This window comes from Physeter macrocephalus, chromosome 1 (assembly GCF_002837175.3).
Source record: "Physeter macrocephalus isolate SW-GA chromosome 1, ASM283717v5, whole genome shotgun sequence".
Taxonomy (NCBI): domain Eukaryota; kingdom Metazoa; phylum Chordata; class Mammalia; order Artiodactyla; family Physeteridae; genus Physeter; species Physeter macrocephalus.
The window spans coordinates 67541251-67561974 of record NC_041214.2 but is presented as its reverse complement, the minus strand read 5'-3'; the positions used below and the strand labels follow the sequence as shown (position 1 = coordinate 67561974).

Genomic DNA, 20724 nt, shown 5'->3' with positions numbered 1-20724 from the left:
TGTTTCAATCAATTGAAATGATCCTTATTGATACTCAAATCGTCCCATCTTTAGATAGTGAGATCTTCAAGGTGGCTCCTGAGTCCTTCTGATATATTTATAGAAGTCTTTGACAAGATGTTCCAGATTCATCTCGGACGGTTTGTTCCCCAGGTGTCTCTCTCTGTTTCTCCCTCTCTCCTTCTTTCTCTCTCTCCCTGTGATTTGCTTTTAAAGTAGTGACTGTTATTTCAAGACCACAGTGTGAGCTCTGGAGATTCTCATTGCTACTGGCTTGGTCATTATTTGCTTAACCTTTTTTTAGTTTTTATTCTGACACTTCCACTTTAAAATCCAAACCACAGGGCTTTTACTTAACCTATTCTATCTTGCATCAGAATATCCTTTCTTCTACATTAAGATTGCTGGTTCTGTACAGATGAACCGGTTTGCAGGGCAGAAATTGAGACACAGATGTAGAGAACAAACATATGGACACCAAGGGGGGAAAGCGGCCTGGGGTGGTGGTGGTGTGATGAATTGGGCAATGGGATTGACATGTATACACTAATATGTATAAAATGGATAACTAATAAGAACCTGTTGTATAAAAAAATAAAATAAAATAAAATTCAAAAATACCAAAAAAAAAGATTACTGGTGCTCAAAACAGTGGAGATGGTAGAATTAGCATATAACAATATTCCTCACTTGCTGTATCCCTCATAAAACAGGTAACAGTTTCAGTGTAGCAGTAGCACTATTACCAACACCAATATGATTACTGAAAGTAATGAAAATTTTTGCGTATGATTTTCCTATTCTCCTCACATTTTTTATAAATGTATTATGTCTACATTGTCAAAGTATATAGCCATTGTCTAGTGTACTCTCTACCTTATAACCCTCATTTAGTCATAGTTCTTTGAGTGAATATATATTTAGTGTTCATCATAAGTCCTTACATCAGTGTCATCTTTCTGTTTGTCTGAGGTCACTTTCTGCTAAATTTCTCAAGAAATGTTCATGGAAACAATATTCCCTAAGCTCTTGAATGTCATTAATGATTTGTCTATGGCCTTCATACTTGTATCTTAAGTAAAGTTAGTTTATGGCTCAATATAAAAATCACTGGCTCGCATTCTCTTTCCTTGAGCATCTTGCATATGCTACTTGATTTTCTGCTGGCATAAAGCATTGCTTTTGAAAACTCTGATGATAACCTAATTATATTATGAGAATATCCATCATAAGAGACTTGATCTTTTTACCTGGCTGTAAATGCACAAAGAATGTTTTTCTTTGATATTCAATAATCTTAATAGAATATGTCTTAATGTTAGTCATTTTTTATCAGTTTTCTCAGATACTCAGTACATCCTTTCAAAATGTAATTTCAAATCTTTTTCTATTACATTGAGAAAATTTTCTGTAATTATACTTTTATTGTATTTATTTTGTTCTCTGTTTTGGTTTTCTTTTTGGAAGATTCCATATACACATATGTTGAGTCTTGTTTGTCTACCTCCTTATTTGTCATTTATACTTGAATCCTTTTTCTTCTTCTTTCTTTTCTTTTTTCTTTTTGGACTTTTTCTCCTTTTTACCTCTAGTTGTCTTGAGGCATTTTTTAAGTTTCTTAAAGCATTCTTTGCTCTTGTGTTTCTTTCAATTTAATCTTCACGTTTGAAATCATTGTTTCTTTCATTTACAATTATTTCTTGAGTTCTATTAAAGCACTTTTTAACCTCTCTAATTCTGATTTATGTTATTATTTATAGGTTGTATTATTTCCTTAATATCATTTAATTTATCTAATTTTTATCATCCAAAAGCTTTATAGAAATCCCAATCTGTAATCTCTTCTTCTATTCTTCTTGTTCTGATGGATTTACGTATTTTTCATCTCTCATATTTTTGTGAGGATTAGGGAGAGGGAAGAAACAAAGACATGTTTTCAATCCACAATATTTCATCAGCCCCATTTTTCTTGTGAGTTATTTTCCTATTATTTACAGGAGATTTCTATTCAACTCATTAATTAATCTTTCATTGCTTACATATGTTGTAAATATTTACTTTCAGTGTGTGCTTGTCATCATTTAACAAATCTTATCTGAGGTATTGATATTTTAATTTCAATTCTTATCCTTTCCTTTATAGTTGATACTATTTTATTTCTTGTTTAATAAATTCTTCCCTACTTCAAGATGTGACAATATTTTCTTATATTTTCTTCTAAAACATTTAAAGTTTGCTTTTCATATTTATATCTTTAATTAGTCGGATTAATTTTTGTGTGTAGTAAGACATAGAGATAATTTTCTGTCATGTAGGTAGCTACTTTTAGCTGAAGAATTTTTCCTCCCCCCCCCCTTGATTTGTAATGTTACTCTGGCATACAACAAATTCCTCCTTTTTCATTGATCTATTTATGAGTTCACTGTTATTCTCCATCTGTCTCTCCTAATTGATACTACACTGTTTTAATTACCACAGCTTATTAGTAACTCTTGAAATATGGTAGGTGAAGTTGTTGCTCCTTATTCTTTTGCTTTGAAATGATCTTGGTCATTCTTGACATTTACCCATCTAAGGTCTGGAAAGAAACAAACATACTCTGCTGCAATTTTGATTAGAGTAGTTTGGATTCATGGATAAATTTGAAACTTATTTTTATTTACTTCAGTTATCTCATAAAGCAGACATACTATGCTCCCATGGAGCATTTCCAGATAAGTTAAAAAAGAATATATACATATTCTCCTCCACGTCCAGACATAGGCAATGCACATTTGTACCTGTTCTTATATGAATGGAATATTCGTAGAAATATATATAAAAACTAGAAACTGTCAATGTTTCTGGAGAAGGAATTGAGATCTGAAGTGAGACAGATGTTTACTTTTCACTGTAAAATATGTTATACTATTTCAATTTTTCTACTTTGTTTATGAGGTAGTTTTTCCTATTAAATGATACCATTTGAAGAGTACAGTTGTCTGGCCTAAGACAGCATCTTAATTATGACAGATGATTAGTGTAAGAATTGGGGAAAATATTGAAGTGGCAAAACCACATTCTTTTTCTGTGATATCTTCTACCATTTACCACAAAGCTCTAGCCACTCACAAATCTTTAAATAGACGTTCTAGGGTAATTACCCCAATTTTCTTACTAAAGATGACTATGATGTCAAATATTTTAAATGGCAGAAAATCAATTCTTCAAATTTATCTGATAATGTCTCAGGCTATGTGTGTAAACAAGATGAAGAATTAATCATTTGGTTGCTAGTAATGGGTGAAAAAGGCTATATTTTATTCACTTTTCTATCATAAATAGCTCAGTGACTTGTATGTAAACGATCTTTAATAAGTATCTTTAAAAGAATGGATTAATGAATAAGTGCATAGAAAATGATTGATAGGTACTTTGAGGGTGGTGTGTGGTGGTTTGTTGTGGGTTGTAAATGCAGAACCTAGAATATAGCAAGTGCTCAGCAAATATATCTATTGCTGTTGTCAGTACTATACATACTACTTCTATTCCTATTACTCCAGAGCTTTGTCCTCAACTTAACTCTGGACAGTATTTTTTGTTAATGATCTGGGTAAAGATAGAAGGATGTTCATCATTTTAATGGATTTCACTCCTCTTGGATGGAAAGAACGTCATAGGCTAGAACAATGTGCTGAATCTAATGAAGGGTCATTTAATAGTGTTCAGTATCCTAAAGATGAGGTAAAACTCAAATTATCAAAGACAGGGTGAAGGTAGAATTTCCTTAATGACTGTATGTGTAAGATTTTAAAGAGTCTTAGTAGGGAGTATGTCTCAGCCTGAATTACTAGTGTGCTATGGCCACTAAAGAAGATGATACTATCATAGATTATATTTTAAAAAATATTTTCTACAATGAGGACACTTATAGTGGTGTTCTATGAAGTAAAGATCAACCTATACTTGAAACATTTGTCATGTTCAACTCTTGACATCATACTTCCTGAGAAACTTAGTCTGGTAGGATATTCAAAAAAGTGTTCAGAATGGTGTATTGAAAATAGAAATTCTTCCTTTGAGAAGAGAATGACTCATGGAAGATATAATAGCTGTCTTAAAATATTTAAAAGGAAGTCAGATGATGGAGACTTTATGACTTTTAGGGAAAAAAAAAAAGAACAATAGATCAGTATAAGGAAGAAATTCCAAATGGTCCCAAACGTAGCCAGCTGCTTTAGAATTCCAGACTCATGGTATTGTGCAATGATAGGGTTCACAACCACATGTTAGGATTGTAGTAGAGGATTAAGGAATTATTTACGTGGTTGGATCAGGTGAGCTTTAAGCTATTTCGTATTCCATGATCTATTTTGGCCTAATATAGGGTGACTTCAGATATGGCCATATTTATTATTAGGAAGGATTATTATATACCTGCCTCTGTTGATGGACTTGCTCAATAGAATTCATATAATATTGTGGGAACTCAACAAATGTTGTTTTATCTTTACTATTTTTAGACTTATCAAATAGATAAAACAAGATGTTGCATAATGATGTGATATAGTTGGTAGCACAAAAGGTGATCTGAGTAGCTTAAGTGTTTAAAACTATTCCTAGTGTGGCAATAATTGTTATTGGGTAAATAACAGAGTTGGTTCATGTGTCTAACACTCAGTACATTGTCTGGCACATGTTGGGCACCACTTGTTGAGTGAATGGATGGCTAATTCCTCTCATTGCTTGATTGGTGATCACTAGCTTCCAACCTGCCCGAAGCACCATTTATTTAATTCACCTTAAGACTTTCCCCACAAATTCTACATCCTTGAAGAAGGAGGCATAAATAATAATGGGAGAAGGCATTGGAATGGAAGCTGCAGGAACTGGTGGGGAGATATCTGGCAGTGCAGAGGAAGTCAGCTCTGAGAGTGAAGCTGAGTGTTTTCAGGAGAGAAATAGAAATGTTTAAGGGGAGATTCAAGGCAACTGTCCAGGATGGGGGCAGTAGAGAAAGTACTTCAAATTATGGCACTCCACTAGAAAATTTTGCTTTCATATGAACATTTACAGAATATATTTGGGACATTTCTTTTGAACTCAAAAATAACATTCTGTAACCTGTAAGGAAATGTAAAAATGTAATGAAAAAATGTAATCATATAAAACAACATGAAATCCTACTAAACATCAAAATCCTTTTGTGGAAAGTGAAACTCTTAGAATGTGTTTTTGAACTGTTTATTTGGTACTTATGGCTCTATGTGGTCACAGAGACCAGCAAGGCAATGACAATTCTATTTAGCAGTTTGAAAATATTGGTCTTTAGACCATGCATGGGAAAATTCTATGATGTCCTAATTGTTTACTGTACTCTTATCTTGGATGATAGTCAGATGAGAGATGTCCACACTTCACTTAGTCTTCCCTACAAAGATCATTATTGATTAGATTGTACAAAACTAGAAATATATATCTCTAGATTTTATTTTTGTTTGTTTCTAGTGACACAATTTGACAAAGACTTGTATCAACGATTAAATTTTGTGCCTCTTCCTAAATATTATGAATCTTGTTCTCTAAGGACAATAGATTATGGTTTAAAGGGATTTATTTAAATCCCTTTGTGCTCTTTTTAAGTAACTGTCGTATATCTATTCTTAAAAAAAAACTATTTGGAGGCAAGAAGTCATTAATTAAAAATTGAGAAGTTTTTCTTCCTTTCTTTCTCCCTCTTTCCTCACTCCTTCCCTTTTTCATTTTCTCTTCCTCCTCCCGCTTTCCTCTCTCTTTTCTGACAAGCTCTGTAACAACTGTATCCAAGTTCCCAAACTTTATTCTCCAAATTCTTTCCCTGCCTTCACCAAGAGGTGAACAGACCATAAAATATCATTGTTTCCATAAAATCAGAACTGTCAGCACATGTGTGGGCAAGAGAAAGAAGTTGCAAGGGAACATTTATCTTGGAAATGTTTTTGTGTGTGTCAAACAGAGATGAAATTATTTCTGAGTTTAAAAATGGTCAACACAACTTGGAAAACATGGCAATATTTATTCGTGATAATAAACCTGTTTTTAATGAAATCCATGGATGTCCAAACACAAAGTGAATCATGACAACCCAATGGCCTTTTGTTACAAAAAACATATGTCCCATTAATTTGCTAAATGATACGAGTGCAGAGAAGGATGAATCAAAAACACTAAAATCCTTTTAAACACACCATCTAATATAGATATCAATTCTGGAAACGGCATTCAAAAATAGTTCCTCTGCTTTAATTTCATTTGCTGATTTTTTGTTACTGTACTTTTACAAATTTCTTTAAAGCTCTAATTGTCATCATTCATTTCAACACAAAACTGCTAGCACTTTGGCTTGACTTTTCATAGAGAACTAAATTCTATCACATTAATACATATGTAGGGAGGTATACAATGTCATTTGGAAATATATGAGTCTGAAAGGGCCATCATAAATATCCTACAAACTATATAGTTCATAGACTATATATACCACATGGTATATATGATGGTTGACTAGATAAAATTATATACCTGTCTGATTTGATTGTCCCTAACAACTTCAGAATTCTTTTACATTAAAATTACTTATTTGGCAAAAAAAGTTTAAGGTTGCTAGAGATTTAAGTTTCCACATGTACAATTAAATCAAATGCCTAAATAATTGTTGCTTTTCAAAAATTCACCTTGCTCTTTTCCAGAAGTCATTTGGACCCATTTGATAACATACAAAAATTAAACTAAATGCAAGAAAAGACCTTTCTAAATAAAATTTTCTTATTGTTAACTTATAACATGATCACCCTATTATAACTTTTAAATTGAATTATTAGGATCTGCAAATTAAAAAAAGACAATAATGTTCATAAATAAAATCCTAGAAAGAAAGGCACTTACGCCCTGCACATGGTTATTCCAGTCTGTAGATGCTATAACGCTTTTCAAATGGAACTGGTTTCTGGCCTGCATACAAATACAGCAAAGTGCCAGAATAAAATCAAATCAGAATGCTTATGAAAAATAATCAAGTTGGTTACCAAATGTTTCACATCAGTAGGAAATTTCTTTAGAGACTTCTGATGGAAATTTGAAGTGTATGCTGTTATATCAAGTGCAGGAGAGGTATAAGGCTGTTGGAGAAATTCCCTTAGTTTGTTGACTAAAAAGCCAAAACAATTGTTGTAACAAAAACTTGACAAGATAATTAAATGAATGATAACAAAATCTCATCAGGGAAGTGTCCATTAATTGAATTTATTTGGGAGCATGTTTCACACGTATAACCAAATTATCTAATTTTCACTCATATTAAAAAGTGATAGTCTATTAACAACTAATTACTAGAAATGAAGGGAAAGGCCAGTACTTTGAACCAATAACACAGAAGAAAACAAATATCAAAGGACTGCGACCATATTCGACAGCTTCCTAAGAATTCCATTCATCATTTTGCCCTATGAAAATATTTCTGTGAAACTCGCCAAAGAAAAGAATCCCAGTAATTTCTATGTAGTAGTGTCTTTAAAGCTGGAACACAAAACCACATTCTCTGAATCCTTTCATTACATTAACATGTGTCAGTATAAGTATGCCAACAGGTGAAATAACTGAGAATAATATGTTATAGATAAAACAATTGAGTTTTGGTATTTCTTTTCTGTAAGAAGATTAGTGCCATCCTTGTTTTCTTCTTTAGTATTACATATGGTTGATTGTTTTAAAAAATTTTGTTGCTGTTTTTATGTTATACAGATAAAAAAATTGAATTAAAGCATTATTATGGTCAACTTTTAAATTTGAAATGAAGAATGAAATAATCTATACTTTACTCAGATTTTCTAGTTTGAGCTATTAGCATGATCTCTCCAGATTCAAATTGGGTATTTTTAATGCTTTAGCAAATGACTTTCCAATTTCCTAAAGTTAATAATGAAACTCATATCTGTAGCAGTCAACTAGATTTTGTTCACAGTCAACATATTCAATAAAAATTTAAAACTATGAGATCTGTCACTCATATTGCTAATGCCATCCTCTAAAACAACATTAATCTGTTGGTAAACATTTGGCAAGAATTTTGTATACTAGCAAGACAATGAAATAAAGTCAATTTTGGCTTAATGTTTGTATAAATTGTAAGCAGACTTGACTATTTGCAGTTTCATCAGAGGTAGGAAAATCTGAAGTAATAAGTGATGACAGAAATATTCCTTTAATTTTGCAACTTTTTTTCTAAAGAAAATTATCATCTAAATAAATACACTTTAAACATATTGGGTAAAATTTCATAACAATATTCAAAATATTTCTTGCATTTAAAATTTATGTTTCAGCTTTAAAAACAGTTCTTAATGTTCTATTTATTGTGGGACATCATTTTACATTCAGAAAACTAGCTGTTGTAATTATAAAACTAGCAACTAACCTTCATTCACAATGACTTCATCACGACCTGAAACAGTAATAAAACTTAGAGCTGCTTTATCTTCCGCAAAGTTGATGCTACATTAATTAAAAAAAAAAAAGAATAGGGCTATGCTTTGTTTTCCTAAATCATTTCCCTAAATTAGTATAAAATAGATGTCTGTTATGGTATAGCTACGTAGATCGAGTAATAGATAAGTTTAGAGCAACAGATAGGTAGATAGATATAAATATGGCCATCATTAAAATATAATAGAATGGTTTTGCGAAGTGAAGTAATGCATATGAAAGATTTCATGTATATCTTATTTTGTTGTCATTTCTATTTCTGTTTTTATCTTTTGTTTAATCAATATAGTAAAAGACAGTTTTCTGATTAAACAATATTTCAGATGTTAATTCTTTTTATTTGTTTACATTGGCAGTTCACAGTCTAAAAGCATAACCAATCAGGCAAAAACTGCACGTAGACTGCTCTGGATTTTGAAGACTTTTTGCTTCTAATAGATTTTTATTTGAAGTTACGGAGCAATATCTACATTTTACTGATAGTTAATAATTGGGAGGGGGAATTATAAGTAAACAAATTCCTTGAAAGAGAAGATTTTATCTTTAGTGTTAGCTTAATGTCTTGCTCAGCACTTAAAATTTTTCTTAGAAGGATAACTTTCTAACCACTACTTTATGATAATTTAATCACCCTTATATTGTGAACCTAGCTAGTCTATTTCATGAATATTGCACATTTATTTCCAATAGACCTGTTCCTTGATGATCAGAATTGGAACCTGTGTTTCTAACTGAAAACAATTGGCACATTTTATTTCCACACCACTTTTACATAAGAGGTATTTAAAAATACAAAGCTAATATTTTTTCATGAGTTTCTGGGCTTAAAAATTCAAGATATTAAAGTTTCATCAGTTTTATCTTAGATGAGACTTGCCTTTAAATACACGGTGTGTTTTCTGTAGAAGTTACCTATATGTATTCAAAAACCTGACTTGTCTAGAAAAATGACTGTCTGAGACAGTCATGTTTCTTTTTCTGTTGTTGTTCTTGTTTTTTAAAAAAAGACAAAACAGCAATAAACATTTTAGCTCTTTAATGAGCAAAGATCATGTCTCTTAGCATTGGACTATATCATTATTATCTTTATTTCACGCAATGACCAGTGACATGGCCAAGATGTACAAAGTTGTTTCCATCAAGTAGTATACAATTTTTTTTGTATAATAAGCTTTCATTCTTGAAAAAGAGTAACTGAAAAGAAAGGTTTCTGTTACTGCAGTTAGTTTGTCAGAGAAAGTTCTTTGCATTATCTTACAAACTATCAAAATTGCTAGTCATCTGAAAAAATGTAAAAAAAAATCACATAACTTTAGTCTAATAGAAATATAGTACAGGTAAGAGAGAAAGTATTTATCAGGATGTGCTCTTTAAGTCCATCTCAATTTTTTTTTAATACAAATGTACATCTGATTACATATACAAACATTTGGAAAGGTCTGTGATATACTGTTACTGGTAAACAACAGGGGGATGAAGAGTTTCCTGTGGTCTTAGAATATTCATTTAAAATCACACGCATGTGTAAGACTAAAATCCTCCAGGTGTTGACTCTCCTTCTAGGTTTTGCATCTACGTTGCACTCTACTGAGATTGCGTGAATAAATTCCAGTGAATGAACCTCAGTGAGAAAGATAAGTGACGTGAGAAGGGACATAACTTTATATTGAGTTATTATTAGTAAACATTTTGTCATGCAACATGAGTAAATCAATGAACTGAGAACTGTAATCAGAGTGGTAATTTGGGGCATCCTTATATCATAAAAGACTAGTAAGTAACTCTTTGGACACACTTCACCTTACCAAAAGGAACAAAATACAGAGTAACAAAAACCACAGCAAAGTATAGATCCTGTAACACATGTCCAGTTAGGGTTATATTTTCATGAAGTACTTAGATGGGAATGAAAAGAATATTAAAAACATAGGAATTTTTTTTTCTGGGATTCATATCAGCGAGTATTCACCACTATACCTATAGTTTTTTCAAATACCTTTCATAACTAATTCCGTCTATTATCAAAGCTACTGTGAATTATTTTATTGTAATTACTTTTGCCCCTTAAAATCTTCTTTAGGTTCTGCCAATTGATGGAGGAAGCTTCTATTAAAAACTCCAATGGGATGAGAAGAATTTTAATTACGGCTTAATCAGCAGCACAGCCACCAAGCATATAAATTATCATGCACATCGTGCTAAAAATATCCAGTTTCCTTTATCCCCACAACTTTATACTGACAGCACTTATGTGATAATGTTGTACCTGCCAGTCTTTAAACTTCGTTGTTTTACTGGCAAATTTCAGCATGAGCCTCCACTAAGGCCATTAACAGCATTGGTGCTTTGTGTACTTATCCAAATATGTAAATATGGTCTACACAATAAAACAGCTCCAAATAAAAACTGGTGAAAATTATCTGACATTCCATTGGTGTGTCCCTTGTGCATATTCATGGTTGTTTTTTAAATTTTTTATATTTTATATTTCAGACATAGTTCTTTCCTGTTTGGTGCTCCACATGCCTAATTCCATCATGTAACATAAATCTTCAAAAAATTAATTCTTGAATGTGAATGAAAAAGTATCATTCAGAACAATTGCTTCAAGCAATTGAAATTCATTTTTAAAGTTGATTTGTGTATATATGTACAATTCATGTTTTTTTCAAAGCCCCCAAAGTTCTTGATATGTATATTCACATATTATTCCTCCTTATTTAAATAGTAAGTGTCTTGTAGGTTGAAAGCCAAGGAATCTTCAGTAATCTTTTACTGCAATCCATCAAAAAAATAGAGTTTGCTTCTCTTATCTGGCTATACCCTGGTTGTTGAATGTGAGTGGGGGTGGGGATGAGGATGGGGCAGAGTATTGTTCTGTCCTCCGGTAAATGTATTGAATGTGTGTAAGGGTTGAATCCCTGGTATAGTGTTGGGAATCATTGTAATGGTGTTGGGTGTCATTAAGGGAACATCATCAGGTGACCTCCTCATAGCTAGTGTGTAATCTGGGGGGCAGGCGGTCCGAAGAACCACCTCATGTGGATGGATGGACTCACATTCATGATCCAAATCGGTGTGCTTCATTTGGAGGGACATGATCTCCTCTTCTTGTGCGTGGGTCAGATCATTCGTAGTCGTGCGCTGAGGGCTGCATCTCCTGTGAACATCATGTCTCCTCTTATCCTTTTTGTAGTACAGGGCTGCAAAGGCCAAGATGTTCAGAAACAGCAGTGATGCTCCAACTGCAATAGTGACACTCAGCTCTGTTGAGTAGTCCCGTTGATCCACTGAAAATGGACTCGGTTGTTGTTTGGGATCATCCTGCTTGGCAGTGGGAAAGGCTGATGTGACAGATACAGAATTTTTTCTCGTAGGTCTGAAAGTGATGTCAGTTGATGGCACTTTAGTTGTTGTCGAGGTATACTGAGAAATGTCATTGAGATTATGCAGATGAGGTACCAGCTCCAACCAGAGGTTTACTTTATTGGCTCTGTAATGTTCTTTAACTCTTGGTTTTAATCCAATATGGAGATAAAGTTGGTCTTTCTGGGAATATCTGGTCCATGCTACTTCTTCAAAGCGGTTGGGTTTGGTATGGATGAATTTTGTGTCTTGAGGGACTGGTTGATTTGGGTCGCTAGAAAAGAGAAATTATGAGAAAAAAAATGTTTTATTCTTTTAAAAATCAAAATAATACTGGTTTAACATCTAATTGAAGATGGTGAACTCAGCCAGGCTTTAGACTGTGTTTTAACATAACTTGGGTCAATTTAGAAATATCAATCCCAGCTCAGGCATGTTGTTGGATGATATTGTAGTATAAGTAAATCTCACATTCTTGTTCTCTCTACCCACGGGCTGCTATGTACCCAAAGATTTAAAAATTCATGTACATATGAGTTGTCTCATAGGCAAGCTAGCAGAGACAGCATTGGAAAAAACTTGGCATTTGGAATTGGCAAGTGAGGATTTGAGTCCTAATGCTGCTGTACACTAAACATATGAACATCTAGGTAAAGCTCTCGTAGCCTAACGTCCCTTTTCTGTAAAATGGGATTATAGTATCTGAGCTGCTCACCTCACAAGGTAGTTGGGAGGATCAAAAGGCATACAGTACTGTAAATTGAAATATCTTTATAAAATATTTGTCACTATTGAATAACAATAATAAGAAGTCCTGTGTAATTAAAAAAACAAGATAAATTTAATTATTGAGTAATGCAATAAAGGTATGACTGTCTTAATAAACTTTACAAAGGAAGAATAAAGCAGTGATTTTTTTTGAAACACCACAAATATAAATTTTGAATAAAGGAACTTAATGTATTGTTGGTATTAATCTATTAAATTAAATCATTTGGACACAAAATATATATTTTTTAAGTACTTAGGATATTTTAATTAAATTATAGGAAACTTCATTCCTTAGGTACATACCCAGTTTTAGCAAAATTTGTCCAGTATGTCATTACGACTGCACTCAGCATCACATCATTTTTGGAGAAATTGCAAGGAAATAACTCTGTAGGTCCAATCATGGGGATTCCTAGTACGTAGGGAACCTCATCACCATGAGCTGCATCAGCCCAAGCTGGAACCTGATCTGTTTGGCAATGATGGTAAAAGGCATAGAAATATGTGGGTGAACCAAAGTTTGAGTGAAGATCTGCTGTAGCTACAGCTGGTGCCACCCACTGATGGTCCGTAAACAAAGCTAATAATGTCTTCCTTCTGGTTTCAGGGTTATGACGGTCAGCCCAGTCAGTATACATGAATTTAATGGTTTCTCTCAAAACATCTTTGCCTTCAGGGTATCCATATAAGTTATCAACAAAATTAGAAACAGCAAAGTCAAAATCACTAGCGGAGATACCATCATCGCTATCTACTATATTTTCAACAAATTTTAACCCTTCCCCTTGGTTAACTCCTAACATTATATCATAGTTGAGAAACTCTCCTTGCTCCATCAATATCTGAGGATCATCTGGTATTACATCACCATCAATCACAGGTCCAAAGGCTATGTGGTATCGTGCTGGTTGAATATCTTGGTCAACAAGTTCTTTGTAAGGCTTCTTCTGTAAGCATTCCACTAACTCTACTGTATCTGAAACATTGCAACCAACTTTTGTGGCCAACATTCTAGCATATTTTGCAGGTTGGAAACTAACAGCCCAGCTGGAAAGGGCAGTTCCACTTTGAGCTATTGCTCGTTGAAAAAGTCCTATAGGAAAAAACAACAAAGAGTTTCAGATGACCTTTGAATAATGCTGTGGTAAAACAATAAAATCTGATATTTGAGACACGTCCCAGATATGACTCAAGAAACAAGGAGATAGAGACAGTTTTGCTTAAGAGAAGGTACATAAAGTCATCCCCAGGGTATAATGAATTCAAGAGGTGGACCTTAGTCATCTGCTTTGAGTAGCAACTACTTTGGGATCAAGAGAGCTAAATTGTGCAATGTCTCAGAAAGGCAGTAAGCAAGGAGAGAAGGAGAGTGTCGAAATACTTGTGGCAAAAAGGCCCAAATATTTATTTGCTCAGCATGTAAACACCTATGCTGTTATGATAGCCAACCAGATGCGGCTAACTCTCTCCCCTTTAACTCATCATCATCAGACTTTGTATTGTCTTTTGAGGATATTTCCTCCAATTTGGCTGCAAGCATCTTTCTTCAAAATGGCTCTGTGTGTTTGTTTTAATCAGATTTTATCTGAAAAAAAATTGTTCAGACCTCACATAACTATTGGGGCTGGGAATTTGCTAATACCCTGGGGATGGTCCTAAAGGCACACGAAACAGAATATCGCTTTAGACATACTCTTTCCAGCTCTTTATGTCAGACATAGTATGCTGAATATTCATCTTTCAGAAGAAGTTATAACATTTGAAGTATTTTCACTAGGTTAAAGAAAAAGCCATCAGCAGAAGGATTTAGTGGGGGGGGTGATTTAACTTTTTCCACTGTTGAATGTGCACTGCTATATTTTATCATAAAAGATGAAAAGTACATGGTCCACTGCTTTGCACTTAATTACATTGAAGAATCATAAATCATGGTCCCATATGCAGCTTGATAAGAGCTGCATACCATTCAAATTTATAAATGAACTTTACTTATTAAGGTATTCTCTAATAAAATTCTTGTTTTAAAAATATAATTTATCTATTTTATTTAAAAAATTACATGTATTGTCAATTTCCAAATACAGCTTTGTAGTTCAGTTATTCAAACACATCCTCAATCATTCATATGTGTTAATGTGTAAGAACTCTTTCACAAAGGTGTTAAAGTAATGACTGAATTAGAAGCAAAGTTTTCATTTTTTCTCCAAACACATATATATATTCAAAATGTATGTAATATGTTCCTAGATAATTATAAAAATATTCAAAAAGTCAAACAATACTAATTTAAATTTGTTTTGGTTTCTGACATCTTTATGAACATATTTTCAGTTTGCTAGAGCAAAGTTTGCCAGAGCAAATAATATAAATACAAATAATTTAAAAAAATTATATAGGCTATGCATTTGTCAACATTTGCTCAGAGAAATATTGTACTGCTTAAAAACTTTATAGCTAAAATAAGATTCTTTCCCATTTTAGGGACTAATGACATTAAATATACCAAAAAAGGTTTTAAGGACAATACACATCACATTTGATATAGTCCGAAATATGCCATCTAGATGATACTGGGAAATACCACATAGTCTATTGTCAGCGAGAGTGCTTGTTATGTGTGGTTGACTCCTGATAGATACAGGCCTGAGCATTGTTGCAGCTCTGGGAAGTTCCCAGACCTTAAAGTCTGCAATGGAGATAAAATTAGCCTGATGATTTCAAGACCTCTTCTGAGCATCTCCTGGTCAATTCAGGCAGCTTCGTTAATAAACTTATGACTAGATCAAACGTAAGTCCATTTATCTATCCAGGCATGGACAGATTTCCTTGAAGAGTGTGATGGAATGCTATATTTTCAATTGTTTGCATAGCCATTTGCCACTGTTTACCACATTATGAGTTGATGAATAGCAATGCTAGCTGATGAACTAATTGATTCATCTCTTTATGCAATGCTAGTGTTATACTGGCTGAAAATGGCTTTGGTGCCCATGTTCACTTTACATTTAGAAAAAGTTTTAGAAAAAAATCAGCGCAAAGAGCATTTGAGACCAAATGATCCTAAGAAGTCTGAACAGATTGTCCAATGTTATCCTAGATAAGTACTGGCCTTAGTATAGTCCTCAGGCTAGAACAATCTAATCTGTTCAGTTAAGAAAAACAACAGCAACGAAGTTTGTTATTTCAAAATAAGTCATTTCACTACAGACCAAAATCTCTATACAATTGAAAGAGTTCTCACACATATGTCATTTTGTCATCTCGGTTCAGAACTCTACTAATACAAATGAGATGTTACATAAACTATGTCTATAAATTAAGTCTATAATAATATATGGTCCTCCAAATATACAAACTCACTTAATGACTGTTATTTTGAAATTCCACATTAATGTGTCTTTGATACCAAAAACAAATATTCTATGTATGGTGCTCATATCATAATTTGATATGAGTCTTAATTTGCTCAGTCTTACAAATTAAGAAGCTTCATGAATTACAATTGACAGTGTATACTTTCTTAATATATATAAAATGACGATGGAAAAGCAGAAAATACAAGATGGTCCCTGCTGATGTATATTCTCTATTTTCCTGCTTATTGTGTATGTATAGTGGAGAGAAAGTATTTGTTTTACAGACTTCTCCAACAGAACACCTCTGTTCTTGTGGATATTTCAAGTTAATAATGCTAAAAGAATGGGTGACTAAACTCATGGTAAAATGGGAGTCCATAAAGACCAGCAATGATAAGCCTTGGGCAGGCATTTTGGAAAAAGGATGTCAAGGCCAGAAAATGGAGACAAGAACAATATTTCACAGATTTAAGCAGCCTCAGTGCTCCATGCTGCTTTGCCAGGCTTCAGGGTAAAAAAAATTAACACTTTTGGAGTTGAAAATAGAAAAAGCACAAATTCAAACATATTTTTCTTTTTAATCAAAAGCTCTACTAGTGACCTTGATGCTTTGACAATTTTGGATCACGCATGCAAAATAATCAAACGTCCATTCTCTACTCAGGCAACAAGTGAAAATCACGTTTCCAGACAAACTAGCTTACAACTGCTTCCGTATTATCTTCATACTAGTAAAGGGTTTAAAACATCTACTATCTAGAAAATAGATTATATACAAGCCTTGCATTAAAAAAATAATTTTAAAAAACCCTTGTCTTTGATTTTGATTACTGAATAAACAGAGATAACAGAACTGTGAACATCTTTGATTTTCCCCAAAATCACCCTTTGGAGGAGAGGAAAGTATTGTAATGCTAATTATTCTGAAGTGTGTTTGAAAGGGCATCCATACCAAGCTCCACAGGAGACAAAGAAAAGAGTTTCACAAAAATTTAAACATGCATAGAGAAGCTGAAGAAACAAAGTTTTAAACAGTTATTGAGTTCAACCTAACACAGTTTAAACAGAGAAATATATACAGAGCATCACATACTACTGATGGTCGTGGCATGCAGACACCAAAATTGTCAAAATTTGCAACCTGCATAATACCTTTGGTTGAATTGCTCCAACGGTTACCTTCAGAATAATGGGATAAAGTCAGCAGATTGACACATGAACCCCCAGCACCAGATCCAAAAACAGTGATTCTTAAGGGGTCACCACCAAAGAATCCAATATTCTCACTAGTCCATCTTAAAGCCTGTATGAGATCAAGGAGTCCATAGTTTCCTTTTGCAGCCTGATCCCCTGTGCTCAAGAAACCTGGAAAACAGAAATAAAAAGACATCAAAGAACACCCTTTTGAGTTGACATGAATCAAATAGACATCAAATTTAAATAAAATTGAAGCCTGTGTTCATCAAGATGAGTACAATCCAAGTTCTTTAGTAAAAAATTATTTCCCACCAGAATAACATAATTTACTTTAGGAAGAATAGCAGAGACTAAAATCTGAAAAATGACATTTATCTTCCTCAAATGTTCCCAAGTTATCCAGGTAACAGGTAACAGGGGGCAGATAAAGAGAATGAAAACATTTTGAAAGACCTCAAGGGAGATATTCTAGGGGCCAAGTTACCTGGTGGAGATATTTGGGATAGTATCATGGGGTGTATGAAAATGTGTTTTTGCATAAATACTGTCAGTCCTCAAGTTGCTTGTGGTCTAATATGGTTGGAATTTAAGGTATGCGTGGCAGAATGGCAGGATATGACGGTATAGAGCAGGGGTATTTTCCAAGACTCGTGCATAAAATTATATGCAACTCTTTGCATATATAGGTGTATGCACATTTTTATTGATGATGCCCCATGGTTAAGAATCACTGTACCTGACATAATTTGAGGTTACATTTTAGAACGCCCTAAATGATAAACTGAGGAGATCTGCTCAACTAGAAAACAGTGTAGAATATTTGAAGATTTTTGAAAAGTTGAGATTCATATTTCTCCAATACTCAAAGCTCCATTTTATAGTGAATTTAATAATGAAAAGAAATATATGTTGAATAATAGAAAGAATGGAGGTGGTGAGACGTTACAAAGATCTAAACTGACAGAGTGGAAAAGGCAATTGGAGAAAAAAGAAGAACAGTCTAAAATTAATGAAAAGAAACCTCAATTAAAATAGAATTGGGAGGTCAGAAAGGGAAGCGCTCATGCCCTATGACAATAGCAGAGCTCAGCAGGAAGAACAAAAACTTCCCTTGACTGGCAAGAGCTCAGACAATGAGAGACTCTCACAACTCAGCCAGTGAAAAGCCACTCTATTTCAAACTCTCAATTCCTCCAACGGACTCTTTGTTTACTACAGCCCTCCCAGCTTCCTTTTCCCCCTTTTAAAAAAGTTCTCTTCTTGCTGTGGGGGGACTTGCATGTGGCTTGCCATGGTTGTAGACCCCAAACAGCAATTCTTTGTTGATCCCAAACAAACCCACTTTTACTGCAGAAATAGCTGGCAGTCCATTTGTTTTAGGTCAACCTTTTGATAGCCTGCATGGGGATCAAGAGAAGACCCTTGACGACTTCCAGGTTGGTGGCAAACAAGTGTGATACGCTCATTGAGCCTGTTGTTACTCACTGCTTTTCTCGCCAACCCTGGAATTTAAGAGTAAGTCTTTCTCCACTCAAGTGTCTGCCCTATTTGCATTTTGAAGCCCTCCAGGTTTTACTGGGGATCTGTTTGTTTGGTTTTTTTAAATTTAATTTTATTTATTTTTTTATACAGCAGTTTCTTATTAGTCATCCATTTTATACACATCAGTGTGTACATGTCAATCCCAATCACCCAACTCATCCCACCACCACCCCACCCCCCCGCCGCTTTCCCCCCTTGGTGTCCATACGTTTGTTCTCTACATCTGTGTCTCAATTTCTGCCCTGCAAACCATTTTTCTAGGTTCCACATATATGCGTTAATATGCAATATTTGTTTTTCTCTTTCTGACTTGCTTCACTCTGTATGACAGTCTCTAGATCCATCCACCTCTCTACAAATGACCCAATTTCGTTCCTTTTTGTGGCTGAGTAATATTCCATTGTGAATCTCCATACTGTTCTCCATAGTGGCTGTATCAATTTACATTCCCACGAACAGTGCAAGAGGTTTCCCTTTTCTCCACACCCTCACCAGCATTTGTTGTTCATAGATTTTCTGATGCTGCCCATTCTAACTGGCATGAGGTGATACCTCATTGTAGTTTTGATTTGCATTTCTCTAATAATTAGACGAAAAAGAAATAAAAGGAATCCAAATTGGAAAAGAAGAAAAAGTGTCACTGTTTGCAGATGACATGATACTATACATAGAGAATCCTAAAGATGCCACCAGAAAACTACTAGAGCTAATCAATGCATTTTGTAAAGTTGCAGGATACAAAATTAATGCTGAGCAGCTTTTCATGTGCTTCTTTTCATGTGCTTCTTGGCCATCTGTGTGTCCTCTTTGGAGAAATGTCTGTTTAGGTCTTCTGCCCATTTTTGGATTGGGTTGTTTGTTTTTTTTTAATATTGAGCTGCATGAGCTGTTTATATATTTTGGAGATTTATCCTTTGTCCGTTAATTCATTTGCAAATATTTTCTCTCATTCTGAGGGTTGTCTTTTCGTCTTGCTTATGGTTTCCTTTGCTGTGCAAAAGCTTTGAAGTTTTATTAGGTCCCATTTATTTTGTTTCTATTTCCATTACTCTAGGAGATGGATCCAAAAAGATCTTGCTGTGGGCTTCCCTGGTGGCGCAGTGGTTGCAAGTGTGCCTGCCGATGCAGGGGACACGGGTTCGTGCCCCAGTCCGGGAAGATCCCACATGCCGCAGAGCGGCTGGGCCCATGAGCCATGGCCGCTGACCCTGTGCTTCTGGAGCCTGTGCTCCACAACGGGAGAGGCCACAACAGTGAGAGGCCCATGTACCACAAAAATAAATAAATAAATAAATAAACAAAAGGATCTTGCTGTGATTTATGTCAAAGAGTGTTCTTCCTGTGTTTTCCTCTAAGAGTTTTACAGTGTCCGGTCTTACATTTAGGTCTCAAATCCATTTTGAGTTTATTTTTGTGTATGGTGTTAGGGAGTGTTCTAATTTCATTCTTTTACAGGTAGCTGTCCAGTTCTACCATCACCACTTATTGAAGAGACTGTCTTTTCTCCATTTTTATCCTTGCCTCCTTTGTCATAGATTAGTTGACCATAGGTGCCTGGATTTATCTCGGGGCTTTGTATCTTGTTCCATTGATCTATGTTTCTGTTTTTGTGCCAGTACCATGTTGTCTTGATTACTGTAGCTTTGTGGTATAGTCTGAAGTCAGGGAGTCAGATTTCTCCAGCTCTGCTTTTTTCCCTCAAGACTGCTTTGGGTATTCAGGGTCTTTTGTGTCTTCATACAAATTTTAAGATTTTTTGTTCTAGTTCTGTAAAAAATGCCATTGGTAATTTGATAGGGATTGCACTGAATCTGTAGATTGCTTTGGGTAGTATAGTCATTTTCACAACATTGATTCTTCCAATCCAACAACATGGTATATCTCTCCATCTGTTGGTGTCATCTTTAATTTCTTTCAACAGTGTCTTATAGTTTTCTGCATACAGGTCTTCTGTCTCCCTAGGTAGGTTTATTCCTAGGTATTTTATTCTTTT

At 34.2% G+C, this 20724-nt stretch overlaps 1 protein-coding gene across 5 annotated transcripts in view; it reads right to left on the bottom strand.

Moving 5' to 3' along the window:
- Nucleotides 1-11127: 11127 nt before the first annotated feature.
- The window catches only part of NLGN1 (neuroligin 1), a 951664-nt gene continuing 942067 nt past the window's right edge, over nucleotides 11128-20724 (bottom strand). For all 5 annotated transcript variants that reach the window (XM_055083836.1, XM_055083834.1, XM_024124254.2 and 2 more), the window contains 3 exons: nucleotides 17145-17357; nucleotides 12940-13729; nucleotides 11128-12139 (listed from right to left, as the gene is read on the bottom strand). In XM_055083836.1, the coding sequence (XP_054939811.1) occupies nucleotides 11317-12139; nucleotides 12940-13729; nucleotides 17145-17357 (1826 nt within the window). In that variant the 3' untranslated portion in view covers nucleotides 11128-11316. The remainder of the gene's footprint in view (nucleotides 12140-12939; nucleotides 13730-17144; nucleotides 17358-20724) is intronic.